The sequence below is a fragment of the Pelophylax lessonae genome, assembly GCF_965119305.1.
Source record: "Pelophylax lessonae genome assembly, chromosome: 2".
Taxonomy (NCBI): domain Eukaryota; kingdom Metazoa; phylum Chordata; class Amphibia; order Anura; family Ranidae; genus Pelophylax; species Pelophylax lessonae.
In genome coordinates, this window is record NC_138769.1 from 412,271,088 (window position 1) to 412,289,536 (window position 18,449).

Consider the following 18,449-nt stretch of genomic DNA (forward strand, 5'->3'; position numbering starts at 1 on the left):
AAGGAATATTAAAATAAGACAGAGAAAAAAAGTACAGTTAAAACTGTACAATTTTTTTTCTGTGAATTGAAATCTATTCGGGTACCAGTACTTTGCATTTCATCTTATCTTTTAGCCCTCATGCACACTGGGCGTCAGAAAAAACGAGCTGCAGAGCCACTTCTAACGCCAGGAAAAAGCAGCTGTAAAAACGTGTTTTCAGTAGCTTTTTCCATTTGCGTTATTGCACGTTTGGCCAAGTCGCTTTTAGCAGCATTTTTTCTGCCTCCATTCAAAATCAATGGTTCCCTATGGGAGCCTATTGATTTGAATGGAAGGTGCACCGCAAGTTGGATCAGGATGATCCGACTTGCGGTGCGACTTGTGCAGTGAGAATCTTGAGGGGGAACTCCATGCCAAAATGGGGAAAAAAAACGGCGTTCCCCCCAGGTTCCAAACCAGGCCCTTCGGGTCTGGTATGGAATTTGAGGGTAGCCCCACGCCGAAAAAATGGCGTGGGGTCCCCCCCAGAATCCATACCAGACCCTTATCCGAGCATGCAGCCCAGCAGCCCAGGAAAGGGGAGGAGACTAGTGAGCAGCCCCACCCCCCCTGGACCATACCAGGCCACACGCCCTCAACATGGGGGGTGTGGGTGCTTTGGGGGAGCATGGGGGCTCTACCCCACCACCCCAAAGCACCATGTCCCCATGTTACCCACAAACCTAGGCTGTGGTTGTGGGGGTCTAGGGGCGGGGGGCTTATCAGAATCTGGAAGCCCCCTTTAACAAGGGGTCCCCAGATCCCAGCCCCCCTATGTGAATTAGTAGTAGGTACAAAGTACCCTTACCCATTCACCAAAAAAGTGTAAAATGTGAATAAAGACAGTACATGAGTTTTTGACAATTCCTTTGTTCAAAAATAAAAAACAATGTCCCCCGATATAGATCCATTGTCAATCACGCTGCCTGCCACTACCGCGCACCTAACAAAAAAAGAAATCTCCAGCCTTCGAACACTTCCATAGCTAAGGGGCGGAGTCACATGATTATGTCAGTGAGTGACCCCAGCCCCTTGTGATGTCCCTGGCCCAGCATGTCCTGGTTGATGATGTCACAAGTGGCGGTGTCACCTACTGACCTCATTGGGTGACTTCACCCCTTAGCTGTTTAAGAAATGTCAGGTGGAGAAGCAGGCATTTGTCTGTGTGCGTTCGACAAGGCCAGATGTTTCGTTTTTTTTTTGGGGTCTTGCAGTGGTGGTGGGCGCCGTGATTGACGATGGATCTACATCGGGAAACATTGTTTTTTATTTTTAATAAGGGAATTGTCAAAAACATTTGTACTGCCTTTATTTACTTTTTACACTTTTTTGGTGAATGGGTAGGGGTAGTACACATACTGATTCACATGGGGGTGGGGAGGATCTGGGGGTCCCTTTGTTAACAGGGTCTTCCAGATTCCAATAAGCCCCCCGCCCGTAGATGCCTACAAGAGGCCCTTGTCCCAGAATTTTCTATTGCCGGCATTGTTTTGTTTACTTTTAAGCTGTCTCTGGGGAAGCCCGCTGACAGCTGACGAGTCATCGGTTGCTAAGGATGCGGTGGCCGACTTGCCGGTCACTGCTTAACAACCAGCTAGTCTTCACACAGAATCTGAATCGGTCGATCATTTTTTTTACTGATCCGAATTCGAATCGTTCCTAAAATTTGGAATTTGTTATAAAAATTTATAAACTAAATGAAATATAATGAAAACCAAATAAAACTAAATTAATTCTGAAATAAAACTAAATGAATCCTGAAACAAAACAAAATTAGTATAACAAATCTATCCGAAACTAAACAAATTTTTCTGTTTTGCACATGTCTACTGTAAGGTAGTTAATGTTTTTGGATTCTTTAGAAAACGAATAAATGCAACCAATTTTAACAAATTTCAACAAAATTCGCTACTGTTCATTACTATTTCATGCGGAGATTCGGACATCCGAATCTCTGAGTAATCAAAAATTTGTCCGAATTTGTATTTGGACAAAAACTAATTCTACATGTCTACCTTACAGCATAGTGTTGAGGAAGCCAGTCTAGGCAGTAGTATCAATATGAAAAGGTCATAAACACGCTGACACAGCTGAAAACTATTTTCAATTGTAAAAGGTGTTCAATAAATATTCTATGTTCAGGGCTGAGAAAACTAAAAATAAGCCTCAGATATATAAAATCTTTTTAGCTTCAACCAATATGCTTAGATTTAAAATACACAAATGTAAGAAAATTAAACAGATACTCTAATTAAAATCAGGTGCTTAATAGTTGTTTTTCAACTAAAGGCATCCTGCAGAGTAAATCTGCACAAATTAGATTAGATATCCTGTCCAGAAAAGTCTTATGGTAAGTTATCATACAAGTCAGTGTGAACTGCAAGAATTAAAGGCATTGAAATTGCATTTTCTGTTTTTGTTTACTGTGCCTGATACAAGAATAAGCTGACGAAATGTCTGGTTTTACTTATGTCACCTGAATAGCATAAGCTCTTTGCTTTTTCCATATTGCACAAAAGCTTGCAACCCGGTGATATGGACCTCTCAACAAGAACTCTTTCCCTGATTTTAAAATACTTTGCTCCTGATCTTCTGGATTCTTTCAAATTGCAATTATCCAGATCTAATACACTGACAAGAACTTCAGTTCCCAAACATAATTAAAGAACAACTTCTGTAAAAGCCCTCCATTTGATTCCCTCTCTCTCTCTTTATCAAATTACCTAATTACTAAATATAAAAATAGATGTCAGATGCAGATTTCTCCCTTTAATGCTATTCCAATTTGTTTATTGGTAGGCAGTATTTGCAGGATTTTGGCGGCCAGCTGCTTCTGTGCTGGTATACAAAATGCCAAAGTTGCCAGCCCCCAGGATGCTGTAGATGCTGGCAAACCATAGGCAGTTTGAGATAGTGTGAAATGGGAGAAGCCTGAGATCTCACTTTATTTTTCTTCAGTTAATGAGTGAAGGGAGAGAGATTCTATGGTAAAGTCAAATTATACTGTAGTTATATATAATTATCATCCCTAATAAGAAAGAATCAGTCATGAGGAGTGGGACACCGTCTTTTGGCACTGTAACAGCTGTATTAGTAAGGAAAAAATGGAAATTTGTGTAAGGATATTACTCTTTTGATGTCCCCAAGAAATGTAAGCAGTCAGAACATGAATTAAACAGTCATAATTTTTTTAAAAAACTGAATAGTACATTTTGGGTAGGGTTGGCCTTTAATTACTGAATATTTTATAAATAATTTATAAATAAAAAGTGTACAGTATATGGAATACAACACAAACTCTATCACCAATAAATAACAATACTTTGAATCACAACTTATGAATTATAGTAAGCGTTGTTCCTAAGTCTTGTCAAATTATTCAATATTGCTCAGTGTATAACTGCACCAATCTACTCTAATGTGACAGAAAGACTTTGGGGAAAAATAAATCAATAAAAAATTGTAGAAAATGAATAGAAAGTTTAGTTTAGAACATTTGAAAAAAAACTATCACATAATTCCTATAATGAAACACAAAATAATTTAAATAAAAAGAGAAAAAACTTGTATGGTTAGCTTTAGATACTGCATAATAAGTATTAAAATACTATCATATAAGGATTTTCTTGGTTGGTTGGATAGACAGACAGACAGACAGACGGACCAGGTTCGATTCAGAGGTTTTCAGTAATTCAGATACATTCTCTGGGCAGATGACAAAATTGAAATGTTTCAGACATAACAAAATGCACTTGAGAAGAAAAGGAAACACTGCTCTAAACCACAACCGCAAAATGTCAGTCTTAGTGGTGGGACTGTTTTTCCACATGATTACCATCTTTTTCAAAACTATACACTGGGCAATTTACCATTTTTATGTAACCACATATTAAGATTTTTATCAGGAAATTTTAGAATGGTCCATTTGTTTATACTCTGAGAGGGCCTAAAATTGTTCTTGAAGCAAAACAATGAGCCTAAACAATCATCTAAGAATAAAAGTCAACTCTTAAAGAAGACCTGTCATTATGCTATTATGCATGTGTTTTTTGTATGCATAAAAGTATGCTCACCTCAGGTGCTACTATCTTGGGTTATTAATACTATTTCACCCACTAACAAAGAACTACAGGAGCCTAGAATTCAGCTTTAATATTTTTAATATTTATGCTGATATGTGTTCCAATATGGCTATTAAGGAAATTAAACAGATACCCTAATTAAAATCAGGTGCTTAATAGTTGTTTTTCAACTTAAGGTATTTTACAGAGTAAATCTGCACAAATTAGATTAGGTATCCTATCCAGAAAGTTCTTAAGGTTAGTTGCCATACAACTTAGTGAGAACTGCAACAATTAAAGGCATTGGAACAACATTTTTTATTGTGGTTCACTGTGCCTGATACAAGAATAAGCTTACGAAATGTCTGGTTTTACATTTGTCACCTGAATAGCATATGTGTTATTAGTTATTCCTATCATCTCTTTGCATTTGCCCCATTCCACAATAACTTGCAACCTGGTGATATACAGTATCTCACAAAAGTGAGTACACCCATCACATTTTTGTAAATATTTTATTATATCTTTTTATGTGACAACACTGAAGAAATTACAGTTTGCTACAATGTAAAGTAGTGAGTGTACAGTTTGTATAACAGTACACATTTGCTGTCCCCTCAAAATAGCTCAACACACAGCCATTATTGTCTAAACCGCTGGCAACAAAAGTGAGTACACCCCAAAGTGAAAATGACCAAATTGGGCTCAATTAGTCATTTTCCCTCCCAGGTGTCATGTGACTTGTTAGTGTTACAAGGTCTCAGGTGTGAATGGAGAGCAGGTGTGTTAAATTTGGTGTTATCGCTATCACTCTCTCATACTAGTCACTGGAAATTCAACATGGCACCTCATGGCAAAGAACTCTGAGGATCTGAAAAAAAAATTGTTGCTCTACATAAAGATGGCCTAGGCTATAAGAAGATTGCCAAGACCCTGAAACTGAGCTGCAGCACAGGGGTCAAGACCATACAGTGGTTTAACAGGACAGGTTCCACTCAGAACAGGCCTCGCCATGGTCGACCAAAGAAGTTGAGTGCACGTGCTCAGTGTTATATCCAGAGGTTGTCTTTGGGAAATAGATGTATGAGCGCTGCCAGCATTGCTGCAGAGGTTGAAGGGGCGGGGGGTCAGCCTGTCAGTGCTCAGACCAAATGCCGCACACTACATCATATTGGTCTGCATGGCTGTCGTCCCAGAAGGAAGACTCTTATAAAAATGATTCACAAGAAAGCCCACAAACAGTTTGCTGAAGACAAGCAGACTAAGGAAATGGACTACTGGAACCATGTCCTATGGTCTGATGAGACCAAGATGAACTTATTTGGTTCAGATGGTGTCAAGCGTGTGTGCCGGCAACCAGGTGAGGAGTACAAAGACAAGTATGCCTTGCCTGCAGTCAAGCATGGTGGTGGGAGTGTCATGGTCTGGGGCTGCATGAGTGCTGCCAGCACTGGGGAGCTACAGTTCATTGAGGGAACCGTGAATGCCAACATGTACTGTGACATACTGAAGCAGAGCATGATCCCCTCCCTTCGGGGACTGGGCCGCAGGGCAGAATTCTAACATGATAATGACCCCAAACACATCTCCAAGACAACCACTGCCTTGCTAAAGAAGCTGAGGGTAAAGGTGATGCACTGGCCAAGCATGTCTCCAGACCTAAACCCTATTGAGCATCTGTGGGGCATCCTCAAACGGAAGGTGGAAGAGCGCAAGATCTATAACATCCACCAGCTCTGGGATATTGTCATGGAGGAGTGTAAGAGGATTCCAGTAGGAACCTGAGGAGTTCTGGTGAACTCCATGGGTTAAGGCAGTGCTGGAAAATTATGGTGGCCACACAAAATATTGACAATTTGGGCCCAATTTGGACGTTTTCACTTAGGGGTGTACTCACTTTTGTTGCCAGCGGTTTAGACATTAATGGCTGTGTGTGGAGTTATTTTGAGGGGGCAGCAAATTTACACTGTTGGTGAACAGGCACACCCCCAGCTGCAAGCTAGAATGAACACGCTCTTCACGTGCCTCCCTCTCCATGGCAACATGTCACCACAAAACCCTGTCAGTTTTCTATCCTCCAGTAGCTCTGCTGGTCTTGTGTTCTTGGCTGCACTTTCCCTCCAGTTTGTATCTTCTCCCCTCTGTAGCTTTCCCCCACCTCTCCCACAGGCTTTGATCTTCAACTATCTCCCCCTGTCATCAATCAGCAGCTGTCAAAAGTCTGTGTCGGTTTCTCCAGCCCTGCATCACAGGGAGGGAGATCGGGTTGTCAGCATTGTGAAGTGGAATAAGTATATATATATATATAAATATGGTTGTGATATAAACATAACAAAGAGGTACATCAGGTACAGTGTAATAACAAAAATTGACAATAGTACCAGAGATAATGCTCCACAAAATTCAGGGGTTGCCAGAAAGGTTGGACCAGAGGGCATTCCCAGAAAATGTGACATTGTCCCTATGACGCCATCACAACGCCAGCATCTGTCCATGACAAATCCGCTCAATGTCCATCAGTTGACGAGAAATATCAGAGAGGCAAAGGACCCCCCAGAGGAAGTGTCTAAGCTGGAGACCACTCCAGAAATCCGATGGAGGGTCGACATACCCAGACAGGGCCCCCCGAGGACAGGCCACCATCACTCCCCAAAAAAGTCCACAAGATGGAGATGGCCAGCAGCAGTCAGGCCGCGAAACCCGTAACCATCAAGACCCGGGGGGGGGGGGGAATCCGGGTTGCCCACCACAGGTACCATAGGCGAAGGGCGTGGGGAGGCAGCAGAGTGCAGAAAAGTGTCCCTGACAACTAACAGCGTACAACTCAATATGGGATGGCTACGCAGGTCCCTGGGCAAAGGTGTGGAGATCCAAGGCCAACTCCGTGCTGTACCACCTGAGTCTTCCAACTCCATATCCACCCACTGTTTAGCCCCCGAATGGCAGTGCCAGTCAATCTGTCTGGTCAAGTGGACCGCTCTGAAATAGGCTTTGATATTTGGTAGACTCAGACCACCACAAACCTTAGGGAGATGGAGGAGCTGAAGCTTAATGGGGGGCCTGCGATGGGACCAGACAAACTCTAGGAACATGGAGTCCATACATCGGAAAAAAACGGATGGGAGGCACACAGGGAGGGCCTGCAGCAAGTACAGGATCCTAGGCAGAGTGGTAATTTTAAGGGCGCTACATCTACCAAACCACGTCAAGGTGAGGGAGTGCCAATGCGCCAGATAAGCTTTGATTCTATGAGGCTAACTTTGGGAGAAGTTAGCCTCGTAGAGAGATGCAGGATCAGGGGTAATGTTAACACAAGGTACCGTATGGAGTTCGTAGCCCAATGGAAGGAGCCAACCATCCACAATCCCTCAATTGTGACATCATCGATGGCGATGGGCATGGCAAAAGACTTGGCAAAATTAATACGAAAAAAGGACAGATCACCGTAACGCTGAAGAGCCTGGACCAAAGCCAGGAGGGAGGTCCGGGGTTCGGTTAGGAAAAAGATCAGGTCGTCGGCAAATGCCGCAACCTTATGGGATCTAGAAGATTTACAGAAACCCGCAACCTCCATTTCCCCTCGGATAGTTCAGAGAAACGGTTCAAGAGTAAGAATGAAAATCAGAGGTGAGAGGGGGCAACTCTAGCAAGTCCCAGAGTGGGTGTTGTTGACCTTGACGGCCGCCGAAAGGCATGAGTAGAGGCATGAGTAGAGGGAGAGGATCCATGACAGCATGGAGGGCCCCAGCCCAATGTGCATCAGGACTGCCTGGATAAACTGCCAGTTAACCCTATCAAATGCATCCGTAGATAGCAGGAGAAGGGGGGACCGGGAGGATCTGGCAGCATGGATTAAATTGATGACTGACCCGGATAGTGTTGTTACGTGGCTCTCTGAGAGGGATGAAACCCACCTGGTCATTGTGAATGAAAGATTGGATATGTTGTATGAGCCTGTTGGCCAGAATCCTAGCAAATAATTTAAGATCCGCATTCAGGAGCGCAATGGGGCGATAGTTACTACAGTGGGACTTACCCTCCTTAGGTATCAAGGAGATATGTGCCCTTAATGAGTCAACTGGCATGGGTTGGCCGTCCTTGACTGCATTGAGGGCAGTGAGCAGGTGAGGGGAAAGAATGTTGTTGAAGGTCTTGTAGTAAGTCCGGGTAAACCCATCCAGCCCCGGGGGCCTTTCTAGGTTTGGATTGTAACAGGGCCAGGTCAAGTTCCTCAACTGCGATGGGGGCTTCCAATTCTCTCGCCACCTCAGGTGATAGCGATGGCATGCCTGACGCTGAGATATAGGAGTGAATGGAGGCAACAGTCAGGGAAGCAGTCACCGTGGCTGGACCCTCCCCCATACCATATAGTCCCTGGAAAAAGGTACGAAATTCCGCAGCCATGTCTCGCGAAGTAGTCACCTTCATTCCCCCAGCCGATGAGATAAAGGAAAAAAATGTCCTGGCGCGGGAGCCCCACAAGGCCCACGCTAGCAGCGTGCCGGGCTTGTTCGAAAACTCAAACAATCCTGCGGGCCCAAATCCACTTCCGTTTCATATTATGAAACAGGTGAGACTGCAGTTCCTCCCACACCCTGACCAGTTCCTGATAAGTGGATTGTGCCAAAGAGGCCTTATGGACACCCTTTGTCGTCTGCAGCCTGGTGAACAGGTCATCCGTGAGCTTAGCGCGTTCCCACTTCAGATGTGCACCAATGCGAATGAGCAGTCTTGTGTGCTTCCCACACTACGAGGGGGTTGTCAACTGAGTCGCTATACGAGGCAAAGTAGTCCAAAAGCGCAGACCGTAGTGTGGTACGGGTATCCGACGACTGCAAAAGAGCCTCGTTAAGGCGCCAGGAGGGGGGGGGGGGGTTTGGGTGAGATGGGTCTAGATGGATAGATAGGTGAATCAGAGCATGGTTAGAGAGATATACGGCATCAATCTGGGCAGATACAACCTGCGGAAGGTCTTTGTGTGGCAGTAGGAGGTAGTCCAGTCGGGAGTAGATCTGGTGGACCTGGGAGAAATAAGAGTAGTCACGGTCTTGGGGATGTAACAATCTCCAGGGATCAGTAAGGTGGAGGAGCACCAGTTCAGACTTTAGCCCTCTCAGTAGGCATATGACAGGTGGGATGTGGGAGGAGCCTCTAGAGACATCTAACTGAGGATCCATCGCAAAATGAAGGTCACCCCCAAAAATGAGCAGCCCTTCCGTGAATTCCTGGAGGATCGGGAGCAAGTCGTGCATGGCCAGAGTTAGGGAAATCGACATTAGCAAAGGTGTCGTGTACACCCATGATCTGTCCTGTGAGAAGGAGAAACCAACCCTGCCCATTCGACCAGACTGCACCCAGGGCCCAGGGGACCGATTTAGCAATGAGAATGCTGACCCCCTTCGCTTTTGAGATAGGAGAAGAGCTGTGGTACACCAATGGAAAATCTCTATTGGAAAGTCTGGGGACACTGTCGCTGCGAAAGTGCATTTCCTGTAGGAAAGCAACTTGCGTCTTAAACCGACGTAAATCTGCTAGGAGGCGAGAACGCTTCTATGAGATATTTAGGCCCCTCACATTGAGGGAGGTGATCTTCAACACCCTCATAGGGGGACAAGTCACAGGGAGAGCGGGACACCTTGTAAAACAAGGGGAGGGTCGGGCCGGGGAGCCCAGTAGTGCAAGGGCCAGCCCTGAGGGGGGCAAGGCAAGGGAAAGAGGGGGGAACAGAGAGAAAGAGGGCTAGAGAAGCAGAAACAGGGGAAGGGGGGAAAAGGGAGGAAGGATACTAACAGCAATAAAGCGAAGAAGGGTCCCTAGCTGGGTGTTAAAACAAAACAACCAGGCAGGGAAACCGTCCTAACAGGAGGGGTGGTAGCGAGGAAGAAAAAACCCATAGAATATAAAAATGGAGATGCAACAGGCCATGAATCGTGGGACCAGGGAACACCTCAGTCATGGTCCACACAGCAAATAATAAAACACATGTAGGGGAGAGCAACCAAACATATACAAATAGATGTGGCAATAAAATCATTCCCCAGCCCATCCCGTCAAAGGCCACGAGGGAGCACAGGCGTCTCGGTCACCCCCCTTTCCCGCCACAGCCACCGTGCAGTCCAGCCAGGATAACGCCAGCACATCCCACACCCCAATAGGGCGCAGGTGTTGGCGCATATGACGGTGTTCACGGCATCCTACGGCCAGGTAGGATAGAGGGAGAGAGAGAAAGAGCGCTGACTCCCCCAGGCTGAGACGGTGGGGGATGAGCCACGACATCCAAATGTTAATGCAGCAAATGAGTAAAGAGGGCAGAACCCATCGCAGAGCTTAATGGGGGCCCACGAGGCAGAGAGCTACCATATGAGCCAGGCGAGGCACAGAAATACCAACAATACCATAAGTACCAGGGATACCCAGCAGAACCGCAAGCAGGGTCAGTCCGTCCCACCACTTCAAGTCAAAAGAGGGGGGGAGGGAGGGGGGAACGGGGGAGAAGGGGGAGGGAGGAAGGGGGGAAGGAGGGATAGGGGGGAAGACGGGTAGAGGGGGGGCAGGGCAGGGAAGGAGGGAGGGGGGAGGGACAGCCCTGGGGTGACAGGAGGAGGACCATGAAGTGTTCGATAGCTTAGAGGTACAAGCATCAGTACAGACGAAGAGTACATAATGGAGCAATACTGTAAATCAGACACAGACTCAATAAAGCAAATAGATTGTGTAAAGTAGAAGAGGCAAGGTGAAAGTCCAAACAACAGCGGCTACAAAAATCGGTAGATGTAATGGTGAAAGGCAGAGAAACAAAGGCGCAGGAGGGGGGGTACCCCCAGTAAAGAATACCCATCACATGATCATGGGGTCTTGTCCTCTGGTGCAGCTGGGGTACGTTGTCGAGGTTCTCTGCTGGCAGGTCTGGAACGTGGTCTCCTCCTGGGTCGCCGCGGGCCTGTGGAGGGGGTGGCAAAAGCCTCAGGGCAAAGAAGAAAGTTAAGCCAGTCAGGGACAGACACAGCAGGCTTCATCAGGAAGGCAAACAGTGCTGGCAATTGATCCGGCGAATGGAGAAAGAAGTCAGAGCCTTGCCTTTTAACAATAAGGTGGAAGGAGTGACCCCACCGGTATGTGGCCTCAGCTGAGCGTATAACCTCCAGGAAGGGGCGCGTCATCCCCCTCATTGCCCTGGTATGGCGAGAGACATCCGGGTATACATGGATAGAGTCCCCGTCAAAGTCCATGGGACATTTCGTCCACGCCTGGCAGAGAATTTCCTCCTTGATGGTGAAAAAGTTTACCCTGCAAAGGACATCACTTGGCGGGGGAGCCGAGGCAGGGTCCTGCTGGGTGCTCACAGGCATGCGGGCGTCCTGGACCCTGTGGACATGGTCCAACTCTGTGGTGGCTTGTCCAGGAGTTGATTTAAAATAGCAACAACTGTAGAGCAAAGGTCAGAGACCACAGTAGCCTCAGGGATCCCCTTAAGCCGCAGATTATTGCCCCTGCTGCGGTCTTCACTGCTATCAAGTCTCAACTGTACATCGATAAAATGTCTCCGCATGGCCTGCTGATCTGTTTCCAGGTATGACAGCCTGGCCTCCGTGGAATTGGAGGATTCCTCCAAGTCAGTCACCCTCTCCTCCATAGATTCCACCTGTGTGCGGATGTTCTGCAGCTCCTTAGAGAGAGCATTAACTATGGAAGCTGCCATTTTCTGTATGTCCTGTTTAGTAGGCAGGTCTGCAAGCATCCCCCTGATAATGCCTTCAGTCTGTGAAGTCAGGGTGTCTGAGGGTCCAGGGGGAGAATCTGAGAATCTGGCCAAGGGAGATCGGGGGAAACGATCGGGGAGTCCAACCTGCGATCTAGGGGCTGATCACCACCCGGTGGGTTAGGCTGCGTGGACAGTACCTTTTTAGCCAGCTGGCCTGCAGTGTTGTAGCGGGGCGGCCCCATCTTGGATTGTTGGGTCGGGGTAAGTAGAGGCTGTTGGCGAAGAAAGTAGTGTGAGATGTCGCGGTTCCTGGCCTCCCCTGGTGTCAGCAGGGCATTCCGGTCAACGGGCATGTGAAGGTAAGTTGATCAGCAAGCTGTAGGAGGTTAGCCCAGTCCCGGCCTGTGCAGAGCTCCACGAGGTGCGTCCTCACTCCGCCATCGCTAAGCCACGCCCCAGGAGACCCCTTTTTCACTACCTCGGAGAGGTAACAGGAAAACCCTCCCCAGGCTTTCAAGAATGCAGTGATGAATGCAGCGTAAAGTAGCTATGGAGTATGGCTATGATTATCCATATGCTCCCAGGGAGGTCATGTTGAACATTGAGGCAAAGAGAGATTTCTGGTTTGATGAAGCCATTTGGGATTTTCTCTTTGTCCCCAAGCCCTTTCGGGACTCACCCAGGACTGACCTCAAGGAAAAGTTTGATACAGTAAAGACACAGTGGCTATATGGACGGTCTATCTACATTGATCAGGTGGAAGTTCGTCGTCCAGACGGGTCGGGCCAGGCTTGGTCCATCCGAGTGCGGGGCAGCCAGGGAGCCCTTGTTAGGGTCCCCCACCCAGAGTGATATATTTAAAAGTCACTCTCTACACATAAAACTGAACAAGTAAGGCTGGCTAGCCATCACTACGAAAAATATAATGCTGAAGTTCAAAGTTAATGTTCCAGTTGAGTTGCTACTTCTGTTCTACAGACCCCTTGGGCCATCTGGCCAGGGTCCTAAAGAGGAATTTCATTCTAACAGATCCCTTGGGCCAATAGGCCAGGATCCCCAGGATTACAAATATTTGTCTGGAAAGGCTTCCAAATTCTCAACCAGATGAAACAAAAAAAAGAAAAGGGACTGAACTGGAAAAAAAAAAAACGGGTGGCCATCACAGTGATGGGCGGTGCATCCAGGAAGTCTGGTGGGGGGTGCTCTGAAAGACCCCTTACATTTCCCTGACTCAGCAGGACTGCAGACCACTCAGGCTCCAGTGGTTTGCCCTGTTTCCCTGCAAGGAGAGATGGTCGAGAGTGACAGCAGTAGGATGTTGTATTTATCTCTCCAAAGGATTCTGCGCATAGGTAGCCAGTGTTAGGGCACAGATCTCTTAGAGAAGAAGGAACTTGGACCTGGTGTGTCAAGCACTGGATAGCAGAGGAGTCAGGGACTGGAGTGAGAAGGTCGCTCCTGCGGGGAGGGTCTTCTCACTCAACTGTTCAGGTAGATAGTCATGTGTTGGCTATATGTGAAATGTGGCTAACTTCTAATTTTCCTCTACAGGGGGGCACACAGTAGAGATAGATAGTGAGGATGTATATATTTGTTCAGACCTCACCAAACAGAGTTTGTTTGGTGGGGGGTGCATCTTTTCATGCACTTTAAAATTTGTATATGTGTACAAAACAGAGATGTCATTATATTTTTGCACTTAATTTATTTGTACATTAGTTTCTTTCCCTTTTCCCCTTTTTCCTACTTTGTGGGATATTCCTAATTTTACCAGATTTTTGTAGGAGGCGGCTGCCTCAGAGCCAATGGGGACATGGCTCATTTTTGGTGGGGGGTGGATGTAGCACCCTCCTAGGTAGGTGCTAGGAAAAGTATATATGTGGCCCTGTCTGCTTATCAGGGGGGCCTGAATATTCAGTTAGGCTGTCATGTGCTTCCAGGTGGGGTCTGTTGTGTTTGGGGAGTCTCCCCACTGTGTCCAATGAGGACTCCTGTTGGACAGTGGAGAAAACATGGCCAATAGCACACCAGGGCTTATAGCTGTCTCAGTGGGCGGAGTTTGCCGTGATGCATCCTGGGATAGGATATAAGTCTGAGGGGAGCATGTGACAGGTGGTCTTTGGTGGGAAGCAGAGTCCCAGGAGGAGGCTGACGGCTGTCTCCCCTCCTGTCAGAGCAAGCGAGGGTGTCCTGGGCGGTCGGCCTAGAGGACCGGAGGTTGAGCTGGGCTGCAGGAAGGATCCAGAGTGCTGTGGACTGAGTTGACCTGCTGGGCAGAAGTTTCCAGGAAAAACAGTGTTGTGAGTACTCGAAACTGCCCAGGGGTCTGCCTGAGAGAGGGGACTACCTCAGAAGGTCAAAGGGATCCGGAAGCCAGCTAACCAGTAGTGGTGGCTTAGAAAGGGGGTGCCAGTGTCTAAGCCCTGAAGATTAGAGAGAGAAAGGGGGTGTCGGTGTGGGCCCTGAAGTGTTCAGCAGTGCAGCAGTGTATTCAAGTAGCTACCTCAGCAGGAGTGCTTGGGGGAGCTTGAAGAGGGCTTCTTTAGTCAGAAAGCAATCCCAAGTCAATTCGGTGTTAACAGGCATCCGGCCAGCGTTAACCAGCATCAAGTCACCGTTGATAGGCATTCAGCCAGCGTCAAGTCAGCGCCAAACAGCAATATTCAAGTGTCTCCGCCAAATGTGCCTAGTTTAGTTCCAGGAGTATCCCACTCATCCCTTCTCCCATCCAAGTTACTAAATAAATACAAAACCCAAAGATACTGGACTGGTCATTGTCTCAGTGCTCACACTTGGAGAACATGCTTAAATGTGCTGTTGTTGCTAGCGGTAACCCAGGGGGACCCATATCCAGCAAAACGGCTGGGAATTGTGCTACATAAGATATAGAGAGCACACTTTTTCAGTGCATAACAGTGCTGCAGGAGCAGGAGGCTGAGAACTTCCTGCCCTCTGAATCTAAAGTAAAATATCTGATAATGGCCAGTTGTATTTTACTTTAAAGTGTATGCTTTGCATTATAACTACTAGGAATGTAGAATGTATTACAAAGAGCCCATTCATTGACTTTTACAGTTACTAATGGCTAATGTTACTATCACAGGTTTGTATGAGCTGAGATCGTTCTGCCTGGAACAGAGGAGGGAGGGGGAGGAAGGGGGAGGGGGAGAGCAACCCTGTGTTGTTGTAACTCTCAGGAGCGGTGCAGAGAGAGCCCAGAGCCAACATCAATCATAGAGAGGAGAAGAAAGGGGGCGCATGCAGACTCCTATTGTCGCAATGACACTTCATGAAAGTCTGTAGATCCTCCCACAGGTAATTAACTCTATTTTAACAGAAAGGATGCAGTTCCCAGAGGGCAGGAAACATTGGTAGATACTAGCAGCTCATAGGGATTAGGATTAAGAACAAAAAAAAAAAAGGAAACCCATACTTATCTTTTAAAAAACATTAAATAGGGTAAGGTAATGGAAAAAGCAGTGGGCAAAATGTACTGTGCTGAAATTGGAGTTAGATGTCCTGCATGTGCCACGCAAAAATAGAGGAAACAGTTGCAGTCTGCATAGTTCGCTGCAGCCAAATGTCAAATGCTCATGCTGGAAAACCAGCATTCGATCAGTACTTTCAGCCAATGGCTGCACTACTGATCAGTGTATTCTGACATGGGGGAGTCCCCCTGCCGTATTCAATAGTACAGCAGGGGAGATTCCTACTTGACGCATCAGTCATTTTGATGCGGGGATCTGTCAATCTGGTGGCTGAAAAAAAATCTATTAATTAACGTATATCCAAATATCCAGCTTAAGAAGAGAAAAAAGCAGTGGCTGCTGGACTGGTAAAACATGTTGGAGGCACTAAATTGCTATTTTATATGGCCCCATTAAGGGACATTGCATATAAGGCTCGCATTTGTTCACTCCAAATGCTGGCTCTACACATAAAAATGAAAGTAAAAGTAAAAAGACTCATAACACTAATTCTACAAGAGAGGTACTTTTAAATAGTAGAAATTACCGGGTCGAGTTCTTGGTCTAAGTGATGTCCTTGGTCTAGAAGTGTTATTCTGTACTCTATAGGTAGCTGAAACCAAAAAGAAAATGTAAAATTACATTAAATTAAATATAACTCAAACATCTGCGATCACCCGAGACCATGCAGTTCATTGAAGCAAGATGGCGTTGATAATGAAATGATGCCTCTGAAATATAAATATTTATTTTAACCATAAAAAAAGAAAATGATAAAAACTTTTTCCAGGATGGTTAAAAATGGTTGATGATGATGGCATGCTAAGTTCTCAGCAGTTTGCATTCATAAAGCAAGAGGATGGTTGAACAAAGAGATGATGAACAAAGCAAAACATTTCAAACTATTGTATAAGCAAGAAAAGACTTGCAGGCTCCCATTATGTTCAAATATAATGTCAAAAAAGAGAAAAATGAAGGCCACTAGATCTGCATTGCAAAACAAAATATGCCATTCCTCATACACCGAGCATAATGATTGTTTATCTTTTACCCAACGTTGCTGCAGCAGTCACATGTGGAATTTTAGGCAACGTAGTAGTTTCCTTAGGTGCTGCAGTAGGAGCTGTTAAGAAATAATCAAAAGTCCTAAAACAATTGAAACACACACAGACAAATCACATCCACCTGTAGAAAAGCAACATAAACACCTGTGCAAGTATAAAGAAAATGTTCTTAATATTGTCTTGCAAACACAATTGCAATAAGCCAATTAAAAGGTATATTTATATTTTTCTGTGAAGCAAAGCAAGAATGAAAGATAAAAAAGAATAAAAAAATGAAAAAAATGAAAAAAATGTACTGTAAGAAAGTCCTAAAATAGGTTCTTTGTATCATGGAGTTTCTGATTGTTTTGTGCTCTCTTTCAAGCAAATCATTGGAGCTGAGCTCCGGGCACAAAATCTTTCATTTTTTTATATTCCTCCGAAGTATCTTTTTAGTGCCGAATGCCTTTGCAAAACCAGATATTACCTTGAAAAAGTAGCAAAGATATCATCACTGTACTACACATAGCTTGTGTAGAGAGAAGATCTGAGGGTGGCACTCAGTAGGTCTTCCCACTACACATGGCATGCAGAAAACTACAGGGGGTGGATACAATACCATTCACCCTGCACAAGGAGAGAAAGCAGTAGGAACTGGCCTATATTACAGGAAGCTCATGCACAGAGGTAAGGTGCAGGAGTTGTTCTGTTCTAGATTACTGTACAGATAAGGAAGAAACACAAATAGGACATCAAGATTCCAATAGGAAAACACATGCACTTTGTATTCAGACAATAGTTGTTAAGTCTGGATTTCAGATTTAATCAGTATAATGTAGCTAAAAGAGGAATAAATAGAAACGAAGCCTGCGCAACAACGAAAGAGATGGACAGCCAGCGTGCACTTTCTGTGTATCACTCACAGCAAAATAATGCAAATTATAAAATAAAAATGTTCTGCGATCATATTGAGAAAACAATCAAATCTACAACCATAGATCAACTAGTGCTCAAACTGTGTATGAACAACCTCAATAAATATTCAGTCCCAATAAACATCTAATAGTGTAATAACTGTGCAGTCCCGATAGTCTTTAAATCAAATACTGTTCTTCAAACTCCACACAGTGAAGATCCACTCCACCACACCAATCTGCTCAGATATCAGATCTGCTCACATTGGAATAGATCTCTGTATACACAGCAGTCGAAAACAAGCAAGAAAAAGGGTAAAGCTTCTTTTTCCAGATCAAGGAGAATTTGGATCTTATCCAGGCAGATTTAATCTTCAGCCATCATTTTATAAAATATGATCAATGCCCTGAAAATAATAAATTCAGAGGATACAGTGCTCTCCATATTGAGATCAGTGTTTATTCACTGCACAACATAAAGTACCAACTACTCACAACAGTACCATATCGCTTTAAAACATCCCTGGGTATGGAGATCAAGGATCATGTATCCCTGGGCATGGAGATCAAGGATCATGTAAAACAGCAACAACACGCCTCCACTCGCTCATGTAAACCAGAATGGCGAGCGTAATGATGTCATCGCCTTTACTCTGCCCTTACATGTTACGTCCTTGCCTGGATAAGATCCCAATTCTCCTTGATGTGGAAAAAAGAAGCTTTAACATCTTTCCTGCTTGTTTTGATTTGCTGTGTATACAGAAGTCTATTCTAAGTTGAGCAGATCTGATATCTGAGCACACTTGTGCGGTGGAGTGGATCTTCAATGTGTGGAATTTGAAGAACACACAATTGGAGGAATAGTATTTGACTTAAATACTCTTGGGACTTCACAGTTTTTAATTTGATGTTTGTTGGCACTGACTATTTACATGTTATATAGATTTTATTGAGGTTGTTCATATACAGTACAGTTTGAGCACTAGTCAATCCATGGTTGTAGATTGATCGTTTTCTTAATTTGAAGCACATTTTTTAATTATAATTAACTAAAACAGGTAACAAATCAAATGTATCTGGTCAAAACATTTATGAATGTGCTTTACCTAAGTTTGCACTGTAAGCAGTTGTTGTAATTTGCAGATATGCACCTGTTGTGACCCTGGTACACACTTAATTTAGAGTTTATTGTGCTCTGTATTTGGAATATATATTTTTATAAATATTCACTTCCCTAAATC

At 45.0% G+C, this 18,449-nt stretch overlaps 1 protein-coding gene across 1 annotated transcript in view; it reads right to left on the reverse strand.

Moving 5' to 3' along the window:
• Positions 1–18,449, reverse strand: part of ABI3BP (ABI family member 3 binding protein) — a 520,855-nt gene that overhangs the window by 149,593 nt on the left and 352,813 nt on the right. The window contains exons 35-36 of the mRNA XM_082245218.1: positions 16,303–16,374; positions 15,799–15,864 (exon numbers count right to left, since the gene is read on the reverse strand). Of these exons, the coding sequence (XP_082101344.1) occupies positions 15,799–15,864; positions 16,303–16,374 (138 nt within the window). The remainder of the gene's footprint in view (positions 1–15,798; positions 15,865–16,302; positions 16,375–18,449) is intronic.